The 25,364-nt window shown below is 37.1% G+C and overlaps 1 protein-coding gene across 2 annotated transcripts in view; it reads right to left on the bottom strand.

The window, feature by feature from the left end:
* Window positions 1–25,364, bottom strand: part of KCNN2 (potassium calcium-activated channel subfamily N member 2) — a 186,650-nt gene that overhangs the window by 31,636 nt on the left and 129,650 nt on the right. For both annotated transcript variants that reach the window (XM_007451206.1, XM_007451207.1), the window contains one exon: window positions 14,236–14,377. In XM_007451206.1, the coding sequence (XP_007451268.1) occupies window positions 14,236–14,377 (142 nt within the window). The remainder of the gene's footprint in view (window positions 1–14,235; window positions 14,378–25,364) is intronic.

Genomic DNA, 25,364 nt, shown 5'->3' with positions numbered 1-25,364 from the left:
ATATATATATATATAGATATATATATATAGATATACACAATGGAATATTACTCAGCCATAAAAAAGAATGAAATAATGCCATTCGCAGCAACATGGATGCAACTAGAGATTATCATACTAAGTGAAGTCTGACAGAGAAAGAGAAATACTATATGATATCACTTATATGTGGAATCTAAAATATGGCACAAATGAACCTGTCTACAAAACAGAAACAGATTCACAGACATAGACCTCAGACTTGTGGTTGCCAAGGAGGAGGTGGGGAGAGAGAGGGATGGACTGGGAGTTTGAGTTTAGTAGATATAAACTGTTACATTTAGAATGGATAAACAACCAGGTCCCTACTGTATAGTACAGGGAACTATATTCAATAACCTGTGTTAAACCATATGAAAAAGAATATGAAAAAAGAATGTATGTATGTGTATAACTGAGTGACTGTTGTACAGCAGAAATTAGCACAACATTGTAAATCAACTCTACTTCAATAAAAAAATAAATTAAGATGTAGTGCCTTTCTCTGTTGTATTCTTCTCTAACATAGCACATACATTGAAAGCCATGTCAGTCCCTAGAATGTAAAAGAAGTTCAAGCAGCTCATTTTCCCCAAGATCATTTATAACACAGTGTTTGAAAAATTCAGAGAAGTGACATATTTTTACTTTAGATCACTGATGATGCTGATCCTACTAACACTTCTAAGAATGATTTTGAAACACCACTTTGGGATCAAGCTTTATAACTTAATACACAAGGCTATGGAGAGGGAAATTCCTTTAATAGCACACCAGGGAAAGGTTTTGATTCTTTTCTTATTTAAAAAGGCATCTGCCAAAGATTCAACATAATAATAATAAAATTTATAATTTTGGGGGGAATTCCAGAATACTCACCATCACAGAGAAGCACTCTGCCAAAAACTGCTAAAGTTCCAATTATTCCAGTATTAAATTAATTATTCTCCTGGGTCTTACAATAGCTCCTAAGAGGCCAAACTTTAGTTTGATAGCTGATTGATTGCCTATCACTAATGAAAATTTCTTAACATATTTTGAAAAAATCATGCTTTCTACTGAAAATGCACCTAAGTTAATAAAATAGCTGAAAGATTAACTTGCATTCTAAAATATTAACTTGTTCTTCAAAGGGAAGGTAAAATGAGTACTTGAAAACATTACCCATGTTTTTGTCCCTGGGGTTGACTGATTCAATATCCTAGAAAAATAAATACCTTTTATAGTGCACTTGCCTGACAATTATTCTTTCATAAAGATACATAAAACAAGCATTTCTGACAAGTAAGAAGGACTCTATAAAACATTCAGCTTCAGTATAATATCCCATTGGAGTTTTACAAGATCTCTTTAGGTTACGAAAATAAACAACATTCAAGATAACTTTGAAGATAAATTCCCTCTGAGTGTCTTCAAATACAGTTGGTCCTTGAACAAGGAGGGGGTTAGGGATGCCCACCCTCCTTGTTGTTGAAAATCCGAGTATGACTTATAGTGGGCCCTCCATGGCTGCGAATTCAGTCAACCATGGATTGTGTAGTACTACAGAATTTACTACTGAAAAATATCTGCAATAAGTGGATCCAGGCAGTGCAAACTGGTGTTGTTCAAGGGTCAACTGTATTGTTGATAGGAGGGCAGAGGTCAGTTAAAATGTTCTCATCCTAAGGAAGAGGGGAGAAGGTGTGTATGGGTTTTTGAGTTCAGTGATAAAACCTGGGATTAGGAACCCCAACTCTCCTTTAGAATCATTTGCTTGTTTAGCTCCTTCTTGTGTGCTTTGGTGGCTGCAAAGAGGAAGTGGTACATAAGACGGGTCATCAACAATGAGTCATCCTCAGTTTTAAATCTCCTTATTAGCAATGGTGCCAATGTGAGTGCACGTATTTCAGAGACAGGAAGGGCAGCTCTGCCAGTTCAAAGTGCTGATAGTTTAGAAAATGTAGGTGGAATTGTAGAGACAATATGAGTCGAATACTAGAAGGTCACAACAACTTTCAGCTATACTTGCCTGTACCTGGAAAAAAGCAGCTGTCTTATTTCTTAAGAAATTTTCTTGGGGAGAAGTGAAGGTCTGCTTAAGGCAGTGGTGGGAAATTTAGCTTTAGGACTGAAAAGGCCCATCATCCCCTCCAGCTGCTCTGCACAAAACAGAAATTATGGTAAGAATTTAAAGATACGCTCTCTTTCAATGAGCCTTTATTTGATGAGATTCAATGAACATGCCAGAAAGTACCAAAAAACAAAAAGGTAAAAACCTCTTCAAAGTCATTATTTGATATTAAACACCTCATATCAAATTGTACAAGACATATAAAAGATCCTGGGATTTTTTTTTTTTCCTTATTCACACATGCAACACGAAGGAATGGCTCTAGTCTAGTTTTTCAGGACTCCTACTTCTACTGGCAGGGTAAAAGTAATCCTTAAATGCAAAGACAGGAAGTAGCAGGAATATAATCATACTTTAGGTTTAGCCTTCTTTAATACCAGTCATTCTCTTACTATAAGCTCTGGCTAATTTATGGCTCTCTTTTGGAATATCTTCTGATTGAATTAACATGGTAGTGTTACTACCCTTCAGGGTGAAAACTACTGAACTCTGACAATTGACTGAGATGCCATATGACCTTAAATCAAGACTCTTTGATACCTGGTAAGTTTGATGATGATAATTATGAAGTGTTCTTATCCTAATGTGGTGTAAAAAAGTGATTACTGTTTTATTTTTGCTCCCTGAATAAAATTTTAAAAATTAACTGGTGTGATTTTTAAATTGTTACAAAGTGGAAAACCTTTATGCATTGCTTTTGTTTATACAGAATTACTGATGGGATGGAAGAAGCTTAAATTGGTGAGATCTGAAGTCACCTCACTTTTGTTGAGGAATACACAGTGGACTTCTTGAAATCTAGGGTTTACAGGTCACTATCAGTAGAGGACCACTTATCAGATAATAACCAGTATCTCTAGGACTGTGCAGATATTACTCCATATTTAAAAATAATATATGCCAAAAAACGCAGTTAACCATACTCTAAATAGTTAAAGGGCCAACAGGAGATGTCATAATTTTACAAAAGTAGAGAAGCAAAAATTAAAAATGAATGACTTTCGGGCTTCCCTGGTGGCGCAGCGGTTGAGAGTCTGCCTGCCGATGCAGGGGATGCGGGTTTGTGTCCCGGTCCGGGAAGAGCCCATATGCCGCGGAGCGGCTGGGCCCGTGAGCCATGGCCGCTGAGCCTGCGTGTCCGGAGCCTGTGCTCCGCAACGGGAGAGGCCACAACAGTGAGAGGCCCGTGTACCGCAAAAAAAAAAAAAAAAAAAAGAATGACTTTCATTTTAATATAAGACTAGAGATACTCTTACCAATGAGGCTGTATTCTACTCTTGAAACAAACATATATACTCATAGGTAAAGAAAAATGATAGCATTCAACTTGTGTTGTATCTTTTTTTTTTTGCGGTACATGGGCCTCTCACTGTTGTGGCCTCTCCCGTTGGGGAGCACCGGCTCCAGCTGCGCAGGCTCAGCGGCCATGGCTCACGGGCCCAGCCACTCCGTGCCACGTGGGATCTTCCCGGACTGGGGCACGAACCCGTGTCCCCTGCATCGGCAGGCGGGCTCTCAACCACTGCGCCACCAGGGAAGCCCTTGTGTTGTATCTTTATCTACAGATATAAAGTGGTAGATAGGGTAACTTTTTAAATGCTAAGCAAATCAATTACTTTGTTATAAAGTTGGAGATACTGAGAAACTAGCTGGTACTGACAAAAAGCTAAGACACCATGATGTAACACTGTTATTTGCCTGCCTTCAACCAGAAGGATAAAGCCATTTAAACTTCATCCCAGAGTTTATCATGACATCCAAAACAATAAATCCTCAGCACCTCCTCAAAAAGTGGAAGGATAGGGGATCGGAATCAAGATGGTGGAGTGAGTAGTAGGACATGGAACTCACCTCTTCCCACAAATACATCAAGAATACATGTACAAATGGAACATTTCTCACAGAACACCTACTGAACACTAGCAGAACACCTCAAACATCTGAAAGGACAAGAAAGATCTCCAAGTAATGGGGTAGGACGAAAGGGGCTGTGCAACTTAGGAAGCAGAGCTGAAATCTTTGCCCACGGCTGTGCAAACCACAGATTCACACCTCTGCAGCTGGCTTTGTAAATGCAGTGCCTGTGGAACATCTGAACGGACAACTGGTGCTCCCACGGCTGGGACGGGTCTGGCCTTAGCAGCTGTGGGCTTTGTGGGCACGTACACATGGGGGCTGGGCTGGCCCAGGGTCTGAGATGCCTCCATAGCTCCCAGAGTGGGTCCAGGTGTGTGACGACTGCAGTCCTGGGACCTGACTTTAGCGGACCTGTACTGGTGGCTTTGTGAAAAACAAAGACTGAGAAGCACCAGGGCTGATAGTCAGCATACCCATGGTTACAGAGGGGCCAAGGGCAGTGCTAACAACAGTGTGCTTTGTGAGCCTGCACAATGCATGAAAGTGACATAGCAGAGTACACTCACAGGTGGACAGGCCCAGTGGAGGAATAATCAGTGGCTTCTCTCCCCGTGGGACACTCCAATTCCGCCTACCTCACACTGCATATCAGAAATGCAGCTCAGAAATGGAGCCGGGGGCTTCTACTCCAACAACTAGGGAGGAGACTCTGCCCTGGACAGGTCAGTGACAGCCACAGAGCAAAGAGGAAGCCCTGCTCAATATCCAGTGCAGGCTCTGGTCACCACAACGTCAGTCACACCTCCTGTCAAGGGGATAATGGCCAGAATACACTGAGGAAAGAGGTAGCAGGTATCCATACTAAAAACGGCCTTCACACCGAAAAATATTAATGAGTTTACATGCAGGCTACACAGGGACGTTCCCACATAAAAATAGTCCTCCAAGACCACAGTAGATAATTGTTCTTCCTAAACTCATAGAGCAACAGAAATATAAGTAAAATGAAAGCAGAGAAACCACTCCCAATTAAAAGGTCGAGATAATTCCCCTGAAAGAACAAACAATGAAACATCTCTCTTCAGTCTAATAGTCATCGAGTTCAAAAAGGAGATAATGAAAAATCTGAAGGAATTAAGAAAGGCTATTGACAGAAATGCAGATTACTGTAAAAAGGAGCTAGAAACTATAACGAGGAGCCAAGAAAAATTAGAGAATTCATTTGAAGAAACAAAAGCTGAACTAAAGGCTATGAATAGCAGAATGCATAATGCAGAAGAACAAATTAGTGATCTAGAAGATCACCCAATCAGGACAGCAGACAGAAACCCAAATGAAAACAGAAAGAAAGCAGTATAGGAGACCTATGGGATAACATAAAGCATGCCAATCCACACAGAATAGAGATCCCAGAAAGAGAATAGAGAATTGAAAATGTATTTGAAGAAATTATGGCTGAAAACTTCCCAAAACTAAAGAAGGAAACAGATATCCAGATACAGGAAGCACAGAGGGTCCTGAACAAGATAAACCCAAATAGACCTACACCAAGACATATTATAATAAAAATGGCAAAAGTTAAAGAGGATTCTAAAGGCAGCAAGAGAAAAACAAAGAATTAATTGCAAGGCCACCCCCCATAAGGCTATTAGTGGATTTCTCTACAGAAATGATGCAGGCCAGAAGGGAGTAACAAGATATATTCAAAGTCCTAAAAGGGAAAAATCTGCAACCTAGGATACTCTACCCAGCAAGATTATCATTTAGAATAGACGGAGAAATAAAGAATTTTTTAGACAAGTAAAAACTAAAAGAATACAGCAATACTAAACCTACCCTAAAGAAAATATGGAAAGGTCTTCTCTAAATAGAAAAGTAGCAAGAATCTGTAGAAAAGAGAAAATCACAATTGGAAAGTAAATCACTTAAATAAGACAGTACACAGATTAAAAAAATCAAAAACATTCTGTGAAAGCAATAACCACAATGAACAGAAAAAGGATGAAAATGAAGATCCAAAATAGGACATCAAAATCATAAAATGTGGGGGAAAAGAATAAGAAAATGTAGATTTTATTTTCTAGAATGTGTTTGAGCCTATATGACTACCAGTATAAAGCAAGTAGATATAGGAAGGGGTTATCATACTTAACAAACACAGCAACCACAAATCAAAAACATACAACAGAGTCACAAAAACCAAAAAGAAGAGAACATAAGCATAATACAAAAGAAAATCATTAAACTACAAAAGGAAAAACAAAAAGAAAAAGAAAGGGACAAAGAAGAAATATAAAATCAATGGAAAAACAAGGTTAAAATGGCAATAAATATATATCTATCAATAATTACCTTAAATGTCAATGGACTAAATGCTCCAATCAAAAGACACAGAGTGGCAGACTGGATAAAAAAACAAGATCCTACAATATGCTGCCTACAAGAGACACACTTTAGGGCAAAGCACAGATAAATTAAAAGTGAGGGGATGGAAAAAGATATTTCATGCAAATGGAAAGGACAAGAAAGTGGGGGAGGCACAATGCTTATATCAGACAAAATAGACTTTAAAGCAAAGGCTATAAAGAAAGATAAAGAAGGACACTATAGGATCAATACAAGGAGAGAATATTACACTTGCCAATATATATGCACCCAATATATGTACACCCGAATACATAAAACAAATACTAACAGACATAAAGGGAGAAACTGACAGGAATACAATAATAGTAGGAGAATTTAACACCCCACTCACATCAAAAGATAGATCTTCAAGAGAGAAAATCAATAAGGCAACAGAGATCTTAAATGATACAACATAACAGTTAGACTTAATTAGGACATTCATACAAAATAAGCAGAATACACATTCTTTACAAGTGCACATGGAACATTCTCTAGGATTGACCACATACTTGGGCACAAAACAAGCCTCAACAAATTGAAGAGTACAGAAATGATTTCAAGCATCTTTTCTGACCATAATGGCATGAAACTAGAAATCAACCACAGAAAAGAAATGAGAAAAAAAAACAATTACATGGAGACTAAACAACATGTTACTATAAAACCAATGGGTCAATGATGAAATCAAAGAAGAAATTAAAAAATACCTTGAGGCAAATGACAGTGAAAACACAACCATACAAAATCCATGGCATGCAGCAAAGGCAATTCTTAGAGGGAAGTACATAGTAATACAGGCCTTCCTTAAGAAACAAGAAAAATCTCAAACAATCTAACCTGTCTAAAATAATTATAAAAAGAATAATAAAACCTAAAGTCAGCAGAAGGAAGGAGATAATAAAGATCAGCAAGGAAGTAAATAAAATAGAGATTAAAAAACAATAGAAAAAATTAATAAAACCAAGAGCTCATTCTTTGAAAGGGTAAGCAAAATTTACAAACCTCTGGCTAGGCTCACCATGAAGAAAGAGAGATGACCCAAATAAATAAATAAAATAAGAAATCAAAGAGGAGAAATCACAACAGATACAGTAGAAATACAAAAAACCATGAGAATACTATGAACAATTATATGCCAACAAATTTGACAACTTCAAAAAAATGAACAACTTTCTAGAAATATACAGACCACCAAAACTGAATCAAGAAGAAATAGATAACTTGAACAGACCAATAGCTAGAAATGAAATCGAATCAGTAATAAAAAAACTCCCTACAAACAAAAGTTCAGGACCAGATGGCTTCACTGGGAAATTCTACCAAACATACAAAGAAAAACTTATACTGATTCCTCTTAAACTCTTCTAAAAGATTGAAGATGAAGGCATACTCCCAAAGACATTCTATGAAGCCACGATCACCCTGATGCCAAAACCAGACAAAGACACTAACAACAAAGAAAATTATAGGCCAATATCTTTGATGAATATAGATGCAACAATTCTGAACAAAATATTAGCAAAGTGAATCCAAGAGCACATAAGAAATGTCATACACCACAACAAAGTGGGATTCATCCCAGGTTCACAAGGATGGTTCAACACATACAAATCGATCAATGTGATACACCACACCAACAAAAGACAAAAAACACATGATCATCTCAACAAATGCAGAAAAAACATTTGATAAAATTCAGCATCTATCCATGATAAAAACCCTTATGAAAGTGGGTATAGAGGGAACATATCTCAATATAAAAGCTATTTATGACAAACCCACAGCCAGTATAATACACAATGGTGAAAAGCTGAAAGCCTTCCTGCTAAAATCTGGAACAAGACAAGAATGCCCACTCTCACCACTTCTCTTCAACACTGTAGTGGAAGTCCTAGCCACAGTAATCAGACAAGAAAAAGAAATAAAAGTTATTCAGTTTCGTAGGGAAGAGGTAAAATTGTCATTATGCAGATAACATGATAATATATATAGAAAACCCTAAAGACCCCACACAAAAACTACTAAAACTGATAAACTAATTCAGCAAGGTAGCAGGATACAAGATTAACATACAGAAATTGGTTGCATTTCTTTACACTAATAATGAAATATAAGAAAGGGAATGCAAACTAGCAATCCCTTTTAAAATTGCACCAAAAAAAAATACTTAGGAATAAATCTCACCAAGGACATGAAAGACTTATATGCTGAGAATTACACAGAATTAATACAGGAAATTAAAGATGATTCAAAGAAATGGAAAGCTATCCCATGCTCTTGGATTGAAAGAATACTATTAAAATGAGCATACTACCCAAAGCAATCTACAGATTCAATGTGATCCCTATTAAATTACCCATGACATTTTTCACAGAAATAGAGCAAATAATTCTAAAATTTATATGGAACCATAAAAGACCCAGAATTGCCAAAGCAATCCCAAGTAAAAAGAACAAAGCTGGAGGCATAAACCTCCCAGACTTAAGACGATACTACAAGGCTATAGTAATCAAAACAGCAAGGTATTGGCACAAAAACAGACATACAGATAAATGGAACATAATAGCCCAGAAATAAACCTGCACACCTATAAATGATTAATCTTCAACAAAGGAGGCAAGAATATACAATGGAGAAAAGACAGTCTCTTCAGCAAGTGGTGTTGTGAAAGTTGGACAGCCCTATGTAAATCAATGAAGTTAGGACCCGCGCTCACACTGTACACAAAAATAAACTCAAAATGGCTCAAAGACCTAAAATATAAGACAAGACACCATAAAACTCCTAGAAGAGAACATAGGCAAAACATTCTCTGACATAAATTGTACCAATGTTTTCTTGGGTCAGCCTTCCAAGGCAAAAGAAATAAAAACAAAAATAAGCAAATGGACCTAATCAAACTTACAAGCCATTGCACAGCAAAGGAAACTATAAACAAAATGAAAAACCTACAGAATGGGAGAAAATATTTGAAAATGATGTGACCAACAAGGGCTTAATCTCCAAAAAAACCAAACAACCCAATCAAAAAATGGACAGAAGACCTAAATAGACATTTCTCCAAAGAATACATACAGGCACATGAAAAAGATGCTCAACATCACTAATTATTAGAGAAATGCAAATCAAAGCTACAATGAGGTACCACCTCACACCAGTCAGAATGGCCATTATTAAAAAGTCTACAAATAACAAATGCTGCAGAGGGTTTGGAGAAAAGGGAACCCTCCTACATTGTTGGTGGGAATGTAAGTTGGTGCAGCCACTATGGAAAACAGTATGGAAGTTCCTCAGAAAACTAAAGGTAGAGTTGCCATATGATCCAGCAATCCCACTCCTGGGCATATATCCAAACAAAACTATAATTCAAAAAGATACAAGTACCCCTAGGTTCATAGCAGCACTATTTACAATAACCAAGACATGGAAACAACCTAAATGTCCATCAACAGATGAATGGATAAAGAAGATGTGTGTGTGTATATATATATATATATATATATATATATATATATATATATACACACACACACACAATGGAATACTACTAAGCCATAAAGAAGAATGAAATAATGCCATTTGCAGCAACATGGATGGACCTAGAGATTATCATTATCATACTAAGCAAAATGAGTCAGAAAGAAAAAGAAAAGTACCATATGATATCACATGTGGAATCTAAGATACCACACAAATCAACATATCTACAAAACAAAAACCGACTCACAGACATAGAGAATGAACTTTTGGTTGCCAAGGTGGGTGGGATAGGGGAGGGAAGAATTGGGAGTTTGGGATTAGTAGAGGCAAACTATTATATATAGGATTGGTAAACAACAAGATTCTACTGTATAACATAGGGAACTATACTATATTCAATATCTTGTGACAAACCATAAGGGAAAAAGAATATGAAAAAGAATATATATTATGTATAACTGAGTCACTGTGCTGTACAGAAGAAATTAATACAACGTTGTAAAACAATTATATTTCAATAACATTTTTTAAAAAAGAGGAAGGATAGAACAATAAGGAAAAAGTAATTGCAACCATAATAGTTTTCTCTTGAAGGGTAATGAGGGACCTTGTCTATTAGGCAATCCTATGATCTTAGGTTTTTAAAATAATGCCCAGGGGAAAGGAAGAGATCTTCGTCTCTTAAGCTCTAATATTAGTTAGGTCTTGGTAAAAGAAAAATTTCTACTTGACTTGTTTGATCTATCACAATGGAATTCTTGTTCAGGCATTTCAGTATATAAAGTCCACTTGTTTTAGTATTTTCATAATCATCTATGTATAGCATTGTAAACACAACCTAAAACTCATTTAAAAAGCTTTGCATGATTGTCTTGGATTTACGATTTACATTTCAGGCAAGGAGAAGTTATTTTTTGATAAGACCATTTGTTTCTCTCTTAGAAATATTCTGGAAAACTCTTTCTCCTCATGGTTTAACAATATATTTCTGCCAAGACCATGGCAGAAATGTCCTAAATCTTAATGTCCTTGGCTCCCAAAAATATAACTCATGACATAAATTAAGCTATTTAAAAATTTTAAATTACATTTTGAGTTTTTACCAATGAAATGTGAACATCTAAGATGATCCTATGAAATAATTCATTAGCTTTATGCAGAAATAATGCAGTGCTAATTTCTTTATGTCTACATTTTTGAAATAGGAAAGCTTTGTAGGTATTAGCATTCAGATCAACTGTATTTTACTTCAAAGTCAAAAAAAAAACACATAAAGGTATAAATTCTATGAAAATTTCCTAAACACAAGAACAAGAAAATTGAAATATAAAAGAACACAAAGAATCATAGTACTTCAGAGACAATACACAAGATGATTCAGGGATGACCCTGTGCTCTCCCAGGAGTATTGTGAATTGCATTTCTTTTTCACAATTTATTAAAGGCCAGAGAGATGACTCATGAGAAATGTGACAATATGTATTTTACCTAAACATGCATTGCAAAAGTCCCGGGGAGAATAGGCTGGAAAAAGGAAGAAAAAAAAAAAAAAGGAGAAAGAAAGAAACAAAAAGCCTGAAATTAAAAAAAAAAGTGATATCTAGCTTAGACAATCCCAAAGTAACAAACTGGTATTTAAACTTCCTGATATCAAAAGCAAAAAAAAAAAAAAAAAAAAAATTGTCTCACAAAAGAGAAACACAGTTCATCTAAAGGAAACTAACCTTTTCTATAGACTCTGAAAAAAATTTATGTCTTAGGAAACTATATTTGCCAACCACTCTCTGTAATAGTTTCTAGGTAACTGCAATACATAGGCTCTTCATCCCCAGGAAATTTACATGGGATATAACCAATTCCCAGAAGCTCACCCCCAGGAGACTGCTATGTGGCCTGACTCTGTGGGAATTTATTTGGCCAATGGGTAGAGACAATGCAACTCTACACAGTATTTCAATTAGGCTAGTCAAAGAGCACTCAATTTCTCTATATGCAAGTAAACAATTTTTGATCAGGTCAATTAAGAAATGTCTGTTCCTTAAGAGGGAGATGGAATGGAGCTCCTCAGCCTAAGGACAGAGGGACTGTTTTCACCATGAGCTTAGAGGACAGCAGTGAAGTCACTGTAAATTTCACTGCATATAACATTTTTGTGTCCATATAGATTAAAAGTGGCTTATAAAATATTTTCTAAAAATAAACTAAGATCACCAGTGACATCTAAGCAAGGAAGTAGTTCAATGAACTAAATATAAAATGTGTGCCATCAGATGAGATTTTGCAGGAGCTGTTCTTGAGACATTAGGGACAGAGAAAAAAATCAAGGAAAGATAAAAGTACTATAAGATCCAGGCAAGGTTAACCTCAAACTTGGCTCTGATCCGTGGCAAATGAAGAGGTTTGCATAAGCCCTGAGTCATACCTGATTCAAGAATAAAAGGGAGGTATCTTGCCAAAAAGCAAAACCAAGGAAATTGTTTCTAAGAAGCATAAGGGGAAAGACTATGCAATTACCAGTTCTGTGTTTATAAATAGCATCATTCATGTCCCTTGTGGGCTTGTTATGGGCCCTCCAAAAATACATCCATGCAAATTTTATTTCCCAAAGCATTATACTATATAATAAAATGCTATCTTTTGAGGAAAAAGGAAGTGATCCAAGAGTAAACATAAAGGACCATACCAATTTTAGTGAAAAAAAATCACTAAAATTCACAAAACTGTACTTTTCTTTTACAAGCAAACAATGTTAAATTATGACCCCAAATTATATTTTCCACGAATGGTCATCTTGTTACTACTGTAACCTTAAAATTAGTCCCCAGGTTTTATTTTCACATCTAGCTATTCAGTGCTACTAAGTGGGAGAAGAATGTTCCCACTCTATGTATGTCATGGGCACTCAGTCCTTCCAGCTAGTTCTGACTCTTGGAACAATCTTCCTAGGCAGCTGCTACAAGGGTACACACTGCCCTGGCTACCATTCAAAGGCCCTCGCATGGGGAGCCTGTTCCTCTCCTGCCAACTTGTGGGTGGACACAATGAAGGCCTTGGGCAGAGATGCCTAACTTCAGACATTCTGGGACTTTCCTGACTAAGGAGCTTCCAGTACTAGTTCACATCCTTCTGTAGGCAGGAACCAAACAAGTATCAGGATAATGCTCTTTGCTGTAATTCAACGATAAAAAGAAGATGAGGAATGGAGAGAACCTAGGTCACTAAAAGTGGTGCATCTGGCTTAGACATTTCAAAGTTCACACCACATAATAATAAATTTTAGACAATTTGCTAGCCTTTCATTTTCAGACATCTAAAACAAATGGTACACACCAGCCCTGGCCACATCATAGTGTGTAAGGGGCAAGGAACATGTCTGAGCCTGCTAGGTGTCCCAGAAGAGTGACACATCACCACAGGCAGCAAACCTCACTCAAGAGATCCCCAAGATCTGGCCTCCCACCCCCAGCCTCATGCCACTTTTCCTCTTTACTCTCTACATCCTGGTGGCCTTACATCAATGTACCAAGCTCCTCCTTGCCTCACTCTCTTCAAATAAACTATTTCCTCTTCCTGGAATGCCCTTCCTTGCCCCCACTTTGCCTGGCTACCTACCCTTCCCACCTCAGTTTAAAAGTCAACTTTCCAGGAATTTATTTCTCTTAGTAGAGCCCATTCTTCTCCCTCAGTCCCCCTGAATCTGATCAGAAATCTTACTTCCTCACATACTTTTCACAAATGTAAATAACAATCATTTGTTAATTATTTTAAAAAGTAGGCATTCCCCTGTAAGCTCCATGAAGGCAGGACAGAGACAGTTCATCCCTTTCCTGCTATATTCTCAGTTGCTAGGCCAGCGCCATAATCGGCCCTCAGCAAGTATTTGTTAAAATGATAAATATTATCTAATTATATAATTGAAAAAAATGTAATTCTTCAACCGTTCAACACATTGCAAGATAGTTATTATGGTCCACATTTTACAGATGAGAGAAGTACATTTCAGAGAAGAGGATTTCACTCAGGTTCACATAGCTAATAGGAAATGGCAGAACTCAGACTTAAACAAAGAACTTCTGACCGTGAAGCTGAAGCTCTAAGATCAGATTTGCTCATCAAATTAGCACATAGCCCACAAAGAGCATTCTAGCAGCACTCTGTCCTCAATGGAGCTTCACAATGAAGAGAATTAGGAAGAGAACTGTTGATGTTCTCTCCGAACAGAGAACTGATTTATTTATGCTGCCTTCCTGATGTCTGGAAATTGAAATAGTGTACTGTGACTTATGCACATGGATGGAATGGTCTAAAGTACTTTCTTGTGTGTTCATCAAAGAGACAGAAAGTGAAAAGACACTTACCATAATTCCAGTGAGCAAACAGACTCCTTTCCCACAGTATGTGTTAGGTACCATGTCACCATAACCAATGGAGAGAAAAGTTATTGATATCAACCACATTGCTCCAAGGAAGTTGCTAGTAACATCCTGTTGATCATGGTACCTGAAAAATAGCAAACAAAGCCAGTCCTTCATAATTAATCTAGAGTAGGGCTTCCAAGGGCAGTTTGATTCAATACAGTGAATTTACTAAGTAGCGTCTATAAAATGCTCTATTTAGAGGTTTTCAAAGCTCATTATTATAAATAAAATTGGAGTTCTACCTAAGCAATCTGAAAAACATCAGAATTTCTCAACTTTAAAAATAATCTGAAAGAGAAACTGTAAAATATGAAAATTGCTTTTCTCACTGGTTTAAGTTGATTAACGCACATTTATCTTTGAATCCTGCTTTGGCCTTGCTCACATCTCATCCTTCCTTGATGCCCACTGATGTGCCCAACTTGTGGAACAATATGCAGTGCCCCAATCTCCCTCCTCACCTTTGTACCAAAAGGAGCCACGGTGTTCCCTCTGCTACCTTTATTTCTTAATGGGCCAACTCCTAGTCATCTTTCAAAATAAGTTCAGGTGGGAGCCTCTTCTATCTACGCTCCTCCCAGCCCATTTCTGGGGCTCCCTCAGTATCTCATATATTCCTCCATCACAGGACTACATTGTAACTGTCTACCTTGAGGTCCTGTACTAGCCATTCCTTGAAGATGGAAAATGTACCTTTGATTGCATAATCCATGCCCAGAACTGGAGCTTAATATAAGTTATTACCTCACCAGATACACACAAAGAGTTTATAGTCAAAAAGAGGGAGAGGGATGCAGTTTATCCTCATTATTCTATGAGGTGTCACATTTTTCTAATGAGAAGAAGGATTTTTATATCAGAAACAGATATAAAATTTTGCTTGAATTATCAGTGTTCAACAGTAACCCTGGCCCATCGTGGGGCACTATTATCCACCATGCATACAACTGTGAGGCCATGCAAGTTGTTACTTTAGAGAAACTTGCCCTGGATACATGCTCTGTGTAGTCATGGGGCAGAGTAGCCCTCCTCCATGGCAGTCACACCCCAGACTCTCTCTGGTCACTAGAGACATTCCTTGCTCTTCATCCAACTTTTGTCAGGACCACCCTTTCTTCCCAGTTCTCAGATACCACTGGGGATGGCCTTCCTTTCCTTATTTCTTGCTCTCCAAAGCATGCTGATAATCCCCTAGCTTGCACTCACTCAGTCCTGCCTTTCAGCTCGACAATATGTCTGTGTAGCCAGAGCTGTGGAGGCAAGGAGGCTGCCCCATGACCCGAGCCCCAGGATTCATCCCATATACAACCTACATTGGGCCAGTGTATTCTCTCTCTCTTTTTTTTTTTTTCTGTTCTTCAGATCATTCCAAAGCTTCTGCATCTATAACCCAAAGTGCAGGAAGTTTATAGAGTATAAGCGTTCCTCTGCAGTATCATACCTCTGAAGGGGAGGCTGTGGATCTTGCCTCTGTCTTTGGATACAGAAAGGCCTATGCTTAACACTTTGGTACCTTTGTTTTCTAACAAAGAAGAGAGAACTAAGAAATGGTATTTTTTGCTACTTTGTTCTAGGGAAATCTTTGGATACAGAAAGGCCTATGCTTAACACTTTGGTACCTTTGTTTTCTAACAAAGAAGAGAGAACTAAGAAATGGTATTTATTGCTACTTTGTTCTGGGGAAAGAGAAACCTATGCCTGGAGTTAGTGGAACCCCAGAGCAAGGAAGAGTGACGGCATCACCGTATCTTCAAAAAGAAAATGGAAGGGCACGCACACAGGCAGCCAGCCCTGCTGAGGGGCATCCTGTGATTCTCTGGTGGTGGGAGGGCAGCAACCTCCACCATTCTACCCCAGGGAACTGCCACTATGACTTAGATGCAGAGTCCCCTCTTCCCAGGATGGCCGGGTGGAGAGGCTATCATTGCCAAAAGGAAGGTCAAGATGTACTCATATTACTCAGCCTTAAAAAAAGAATGAAATAATGCCATTTGCAGCAACATGGATAGACCTAGAGATTCTCATACTAAGTGAAGTAAGTCAGACAGAGGAAGACAAATACCATCTGATATCACTTATATGTGGAATCTAAGAAAATGATACAAATGAACTTATTTACAAAAAAAACAGACATAGATAAAAAATTTATGGTCAACAAAGGGGAGGGGTAAATTAAGAGTTTGGGATTAACAGATATACACTAATATACATAAAATAAATAAACAAGGACCTATTGTATAGTACAGGGAACTATATTCAATATCTTGTAATAACTTATAATGGAAAAGAATGTGAAAAAGAATCTATATATGTATTATATATATATATATATATATATATATATATCTGAAAAGAATATATATCTATCTGAATCACTTCGCTGTACACCTGAAACTAACACAACATTGTAAATCAACTATAATTTTAAAAAAAGATCAATTCCTAGCTTTTAAGGAAGCCAGATGAGTGCATTTCCTCTGAGAAACTCTGTTAAATAACATGCACATAGGATTAGGGTGATGCGATCCATGCTGTAGTTCGGCTACAGCATGAGCTACCGGGCTCTGTGGACTGCTCGGGGAGCCTGCTATGCCTGTGTGATGAGGCTTCCATGGGGCCATGTGGTTTTTATTTCGAACAAGACCCTTAGAAGTAAGCTTTGGATTAATAACCCACTCATGATATTGGGGCTTTCTATGAATAGTCCTCATCAAGTAGTTGCCTGAAACAGGGAATACATTACGCTGGTGTGGGTGTGGGCTACGTGAGAGAGGGGAGGCAAAAGCTTCATGGCCTATTCAATCTTTAATTGTGAGACAAAGTTTCTTCTTAACAAATCATGATTTACACAAAGATTTGATACGTATAAGAGCCAATGGCCCTAATTCCCTGGTGCATATGAAATATTTGTTGAGCCCTCACTATGTGTTCAACACTTGACTTGCATTTTCTCATTTTACATTGATGTTTTAAGACATAGACAACCTTTCTGGCTGAAAAAGCTATACTCTTCACCCTTTCTATATCAACGAAGTATCCTCAATCACTACCCACTTAGAAAATGTGACGTCTGAGTGATAACCTCAAGTTATTGCTACATCACTAGTGACCAGAACACATCTCTAGGCACATGGTGTTCCTTTGGTAGAGCAACTACAAAGAGGAGTTTGAGATTTCATACTGTAAACAAAGGTCTTTAAAGGGGCAACTTCACTGCTGGTGCCCACAGGTAAATCTTCTCAACTTTGGCAAGGGTGTGAAAGTCTTTCTCATCTGTTCTTCCTGAAGCACTCTGATTTGGTTTTCAAAGTTTAGAGCAGTAAATGACTTTGAAAATTACAATAAAAAGCATTTACTGACTCTTTAGTTACCTACATTTAATAAATACACAAGTTTTAAATACAATTTAAATACAAATTGCTCCCATCCTCATTAAACTCTTCACCATTCTCAAGTATTATGCCATTATATCATTCAGTTATTATTTGTTATATGTTATGCACGTTATATTGGGTCAGATACTGTAAAGCTGTATTGAAGGGCCTAATTAGAAACAAATATCTTTCTAGGAGTTGGTATTTAAGGGCTTGGGGTTCAATGGTAAATTATCTTTTTTGCTTAATAAATAATTAACCTACCTGAAAAATGGCTCAGAATGGAAAAAATAACATTTCATACTAATGTTTTTGTTACATTCAGGCATACTTAGTCATGACTAGTCAAGAAGAGGCAGGTAGTTAGGAACCACATTAGCTACTATTAGAACAATAAAGGTTTCTTTCTTGGCAACTCAGAAACAAATATTAGACTTATCAACAGGATGACGTTTTCACTTAGAACACTTCCAGGTTTTGAATTTATGCCAGGGTCACACCACTGAGAACGATTAATATATACAATTTAAACGGTTAAAAATTTTCAAAATGTTTCTTACAGTTTAAGTTCACGTCACAAACTTACTCAGACAATTCCGACCTTCTCCACAAGGGGAGCTATTCTGGGAAAGACTTGAAGAAATGACTCACATGGCAAATTTCAAATTCTAATGAATATGAATGCTTGTTTAATTAAAATATATTAAAGAAGATTAAAATCAGTGTAAGGAATGCCTAATGATCGCAAGCTTTTTAAAAAAAGAACTTTAGCGTTTAGGGAGAGGACTTATTGCTCTTTTACAGCATTGCATGTTTTAGACTTAAAGATTGTAAGATCAGCTTTAATGTTGTAAAAGAAGTAAAACATTCCTTTTCTTAGTTTCCATTCACTTCTTCATTCATTCTCGACTGTGTTTCTTAAATCACAAATATGGCAGCTTTCCATAATATTTGTTTAAATTCACAAGGGTGATCTTTCCAAAAGCATTACTGAATTCTTCCCACTCAATGAAGCAGCCTCTGCCCATCACTCCTGCCTCTCTCACAGCACCATTCCACAAGTAACAGGAGCTATGGTCATAGTAATAGCTGGCAGTTATGCCATCCTCTTCCCCAGCTCTTTCTCTACAGGTATATTTCCTTCTGACTAAAAACACCCTCCCCCACCTTCCTAGCCCTGATTTGTACTTTGAGAATCTGCTCATAACTCCCCTTTTCCAGACTCCACATAGCATGTTTAGCATGGTACTCTAGGCTGGACCATACGTCCTTTCTCTGTATCCTGGGAGCCTCTTATAGATATCTCTCATGCCATCAGTGAATGTCAACATGGGTCATAACACATATAATGTATACTTTGCTTATCAAATATGCCCTGAGAATCTAAATTATAAAGAATCTGAGGACAAAGATTATGCCTTACTCATTGTTTTATCTTCACTTAGAAGAATAGAGCAGGGAATTGGTGTTTATTGAATTAATTAATATGACAATATGAAACATTTTTTCTCAAACTGACTTGTCCTTGGCCACATGTTAGGCCTTCAGGATCACAAATATAGAAGTACAAAAAAGGGATAGAAATGAGTCTTTCCCATCAATCAATATGAATCAGGTTTGTCATGTTATGTTCCAAGATCTGTAGGCAACTTATAAGTTATTTTTACACATGTAAAAAATATTCAACAATGGAAGCTTACAGCTGACAAACTATGTTTATTAATCCTTTTCCATTAAACATACTATTAATACTATGAATAGCAAAAATACCTAAATTTTCAGCTCTGATCTCAAATGTCAGCCTCAGTTATATAGTGAAAAGTATAATGGAGATTCACATGCATGTGATCAATCTATCATCAATTCTCTCTCCTGAATCCACCATTCTCTCCTGAAATATCGCTAAAATGATAGTAAGGCAAGTTAAAAAAGGTATAAACCCAAAATAACAAAAATAGAAAAACAAAAGGAAAAGAGAAATCAGAGAATGAAAAATAACACATTTTTATACAAACAAAAGGGCATGGGGAATTCTGCTTCCAGCCAAGATGGAACAACAAAGGACTGAATTCATGCTGCTTCTTGAAACAACTACAAAACCAGACAAATATTTGAAACAATAGTGAACAAGACATAGATAATCTAGAAACAAAGAACAGTGATCCCTGAGAGATGGTAAACAGCCAAAGCGAGTCATAAAATTGCCCCAGCTTAATGCCTCAAGAAAGATTCCAGAATGTAGCTCAGGTATGGAAATCAGCAGAGCCCAGAGGTCTCCCCAAATTGAGGACAGAGCTGGGAATACAGGGAGGCCATGAGCTTATAGGGCAAAAAACCAGACAGGAAACATCTGCACAGAGAGAGATCCAGAGATCTGTAGAAAGGTCTCCTTGATTATTCATCCAAGTACTTACTGATCGATATGCACAAGTAAAACTGCAAGGTTGGAGAAGTGAAAATACTATATATAAAGTGGTACATTATCACTTGAAGGTAGACTAGACTGTAGTAAGTGATACAATGTCAGGGGAAGATAAAACTGTGACAATTTAGTTATAGTATACCTAAGTGTATAGGTATGCTATAACTCCTAAAAGAATCATTAAAATAATACATCAGAGAGTAATAAGTGATCATCTAATAAAGGATATAAGATAGAATAAAAGAAGATAAGCAATCCAAAAGGAGGCAGAAATGGAAAAAAGGAACAGAGACTAGATGGGACAAACAGAAAACAAGTAGCCAGAAGACAGATTTACCCAAGCGTATCTGTAACTATATTAAATATAAATGGCCTAAATACCCAACATTAAAAGGCATAGATTATTATAGAACCCATGGAAGGTTCATAACTTGGAGAAACCAGATGTCATGCAATGAGTGGGTAAAGTCCAAAGGTGAAAACAGGAGAAATTATGATGTCTAAGTATATGGCATAATAGATGCCCAGGTGCTTGCCCCTGCCTGGTATTGCTAGACAACTAACAGGAGATAGAGGTTTGTTCACTGAGGAAACACTGGAGATTTTGATCCAGGCCCCAGCTAAGGTCAGGAAAGATGTTTGAGGCTGAAAATGTGGTAATTAAATTCAAGTTTCCAAGCTGAACAACAACATTCCCAGTTTACTTTCTTCACTCCCTGTTCTTGACCCTATATTAGAACTTACTAAAACAGAGAAAGAATATATTTCTCTCTGGAGAAACAGAATAGTTTCAGTGAAAAGACATTCATTACTAACAGCAAGGATTTTCTAATGAAAAATGCAGCTTTCCACTTATCCACCCATAGTGAATTTCACCAGACACTAAGCTCCTCTCTCCATACAAAGTTTCCAATTCCCACTCTTGAACGTGAAAGACTAGCAAATGATCAGCACACATTGGAAGTATACTTTCTATAAAAAAAGATACTGACAAAAATGGGAGGGGAAAGAAAAGAAAGAAGGGAAAAGGGAGGAAACAGAATAATCTCCAGACAATGGAGAGTGATGGGGTGTGGGACTCCTGAACTTTCTAAGTTATATCATGGAAGAACTAAAGGAAAATATAACATCCATAAAAAGGAACAGGATGCTACAAAGAAGTGCAATTAAAGAATAAAAAAGAGGGACTTTTAAAAAACTTAAAATTATAATGAAAAAAAATAATTGCAATACAATTAGAATATAAATTGGTAGAAATCTCCCAGAAAGTAGAACAAAAAGACAAAAAGAGAAAGCAAAAGGGAGAACAAAGAAGATATATTCTCAGAGAACACAGAGTGTCTAACAACTAACTTCAAAAGGAGAACATAGAAGTGGAAGGAAAGAAATGATAATTTTTTTTTATTTCTTTAGTTTTCCAGGAAAACTGGAAGGCAGGCATCTCTAAAGGAAAGTTCTACTTAGTATTTGCACAGAATAATGAAAGACCTGTGCTGAGGGTGATCATCGTAAATTTTTAATTACTAGGAATAGAGAGATGATCTTTGAAAGTTTCAAAGGGGAAAAATAGATCACAGATAAACATTAAAAATGGTTGCCTCGCAATAACAGACGTATGGGTCAATGGAACAGAACAGAGAGCTCAGAAATAAACACACACCTATGAACAATTAATCTTCAACAAAGGAGGCAAGAATATACAATACAGAAAAGACAGTATTGTCAGCAAATGGTGTTGGAAAAGTGTGACAGCTACATGTAAATCAATGAAGTCAGAACACACCCTCACACCATACACAAAAATAAACTCAAAATGGCTTAAAGACTTAAATATAGGACATGACATGATTAAACTCCTAGAAGAGAACATAGGCAAAACATTCTCTGACATAAATTGTACCAATGTTTTCTTATGTCAGTCTCCCAAGGCAATAGAAATAAAAGCAAAAATAAACAAATGGGACCTAATCAAACTTACAAGCTTCTGTACCAAAAAGGAAACCATAAACAAAATGAAAAGACAACCTATAGACTGGGAGAAAATATTTGCAAATGATGCAACTGATAAGGGCTTAATTTCCAAACTATACAAACAGCACATACAACTCAATAACAAAAAAACAACCCAATCCAAAAATGGGCAGAAGACCTAACCAGACATTTCTCTAAAGAAGACATACAGATGGCTGAGAGGCACATGAAAAGATGCTCACCATCACTAATTATTAGAGAAATGCAAATCAAAACTACAATGAGGCACCACCTCACACCGGTCAGAATGGCCATCATTTAAAAAATCTACAAATAATAAATGTTGGAGAGGGTGTGGAGAAAAGGGAACCCTCCTACACTGTTGTTGGGAATGTAAACTGGTGCAGCCATTATGGAAAACATTATGGAGGTTCCTCAAAAAACTAAAGATAGAGTTGCCATATAATCCAGCAATCCCGCTCCTGAGCATATACCCAGACTATATAAAAGCTATAATTTTCTAAAGCTATAATTCAAAAAGATACATGCACCCCTATGGTCATAGCAGCTCTATTTACAATAGGCAAGACATGAAAACAACCTAAATGTCCGTTGACAGACGAATGGATAAAGAAGACGTGGCATATATATACATACATATACATACAGGTACAATGGACTATCACTCAGCCATAAAAAAGAATGAAATAATGCCATTTGCAGCACCATGGATGGACTTAGAGATTATCACACTAAGCGAAGTAAGTCAGAAAGAAAAAGACAAATACCATCTGATAGCACTTGTATGTGGAATCTAAAACACGACCCAAATGCACATTATCTACGAAACAGAAACAGACTCACAGATATAGAGAACAGACTTGTGGTTGCCAAGGGGGAGAGGGTGGGAGAGGGAAGGACTACAAGTTTGGAATCATCAGATGCACACTATTATGTATAGGACGGATAAACAACAAGGTCCTACTGTATAGCACAGGGAATGATTTCAATATCCTGTGATAAACCATAAAAGAAAAGAATATGAAAAAGTATATATATGTATAACTGAGTCGCTCTGCTGTACAGCAGAAATCAACACATGGTAAATAAATCAACTATATTTCAATAAAATTAAAAAAAATAAATACTAAAAATGGTTGCCTCTAACATTATTTAATTGTAGGGGGGGGGGGGGGGGGGGGGGGGGGAGAGGAAGGTGGAGGCAATCTATTTCTCCCAGATTTGTAGAGGGGAAGGATGGAGAATCTGGGAGAAGGAACTGAACAGGAGTAGTTCCAGCCCTCTCTCTGCTCTGCCTGCCTGCAGAGCAGGTGTATTTGGTTCTCTATATGGTAAGCTTCCCAGGCCAGGGGTGATCCAATACAGGGTATAAAGGTTCAGCTATGACTCCATCTAACTCAGTGGTGAATCATCAGAACACCAGGCAGCCCACTGGGATATAGGTCAAGTGGTGGTATCCAGATCTGCTTCACATCAGTAATGAAGCTGATATTTTGCTGTCTGCCAATTGAAGACTCAGAGAAGGATGATAAATTATCTCTCTCCGAGGTCCAAATATGTGCATGGAGTTTTCACCTAAAGCAAAAGCAAATAAAATAAGTGATCCAATTAATTAAAACATATACAAAGAAGTCCAATGAAGGGACATATTTAGGTTCAAAGGAGAAAAGTGCTGAGTGCCAAATGGCTCAGAAAGGGGGGCTGACATGTATCATTTGCCACTGATCCATATCAAAGGGGCGCACCTGTAGCTGCATATTAGAATCACCTGGGAAGCACTGACAATTACCTATGCAAAAGCCCCATCCTCAATCAATGAAGCCAAAACTCTGGGGGTGGGGCCATGACAGAGTTTTTTTTTTTAAAGCTCCTCTGGTAATTTGTATGAGTTGTCAAAGCTGAGAACTAACTATTAGCTTTATTTCAGAAGTTCTCATTCAGTAACATGTTGAGCTTCTATATGTATAACAGGAGGCACTGGGAACATGCAGATGGATAAAAAATAGTAAGCATTCATGAGAAACCTAAAATGCAGAAAGGGGGAAAACTGCTTGCAAGAAATAATAAGGTAATATACAAGTTGTAATAAATATGAATATGAGTGGCAAAGGTAGATCAAGAAAAAAATGTATATAACAGATTAGAAGTAATCACATGAGTGTCCAATATAACACTGACAACTAAAATTATAGTTTTAAACTAAAAAAAAATTGTAAAATTTTGTAGGTCCAAACCCTTTACTAAAAACCTCTCTTGAGTAAGGGTGCTCTAAAGTGAAAACACTTTAATTATATGTATAAAACTACTCAAACAATTTACAGAAATCCCTTCAGCTCAGACAATTTGAATTGCCCCAATCTGTGTGACTTTCTCCTAATCCCTTCTTCATACTCCTACTTTTTTCCCTATCGCTGAGTTATGAAAACAAAGACATGACTTTAGGACCTTGGGGATCCCCATATAGACTTCCTTCGATACCAACAAGTATCCAGAGAAAAGCAGCAGAGACAGGCTGTGTAATGTTACCTATAAAACCTAACTCATTTGGACATAAGCCAGACTCAATTTTTATTAACTGCCTAATTCTTTAACTCTAAAACACCAAAATGAGTTTTCTACTTTGAATTTATTTTGCTACTTTAACCTTGCACGTTTGGAATTTTTTCTTCTCTTCTGTTAATTTAGAAAAGTCAAAAAACTACACACTTCTCTCTCTTCCTCTCTCCTTTCCCCCACACTTCCACTTTCCCTCTTCCTTCCTCTCCCTTTCTCTTTCCTCCGTGCCTGTGTGTGTGTGTGTGTGTGTGTGTGTGTGTGTGTGTGTGTGTCTGTCTGTCTGTCTGTCTGTCTAAGGGCATAAGCTTCCTATGAAATACAGCTCAAAGTCCCTAAAGGAAAAGAGTGTGTAACAGAACATATATGGATTTTCAAATTTGAAGAATTACATTTCAGGGAAATTATGTTTCCCTGAAAAGATGACAAAATGTTTTATTGTCTGACTCTCTATTATTCATTTATGCATTTTCATTTCTGTTAGAATAAGTGAGTTCAGAAATGACATCTGTCAATAAGCTAACAGTCTTAGATCGCATACTTATATAATTATTTGACGATTATCTATGTTAAAGACCTATAGGAACACAATGGTATCACATCAACATAAGCTAAACAGACCTGAAAAGACTTATCAGCATTCAGGCTCTCTTTGATAAAGGGGGTTAGTGAAATATGCCCAGCTCTAGGAAAGGACTTTAAGGTCAGAGAGCCATGGAGATTAAGTC

This window comes from Lipotes vexillifer, unplaced genomic scaffold, assembly GCF_000442215.2.
Source record: "Lipotes vexillifer unplaced genomic scaffold, Lipotes_vexillifer_v1.1 scaffold91, whole genome shotgun sequence".
NCBI classification, from domain to species: domain Eukaryota; kingdom Metazoa; phylum Chordata; class Mammalia; order Artiodactyla; family Lipotidae; genus Lipotes; species Lipotes vexillifer.
This window is presented reverse-complemented; position numbering and strand designations above follow the sequence as displayed.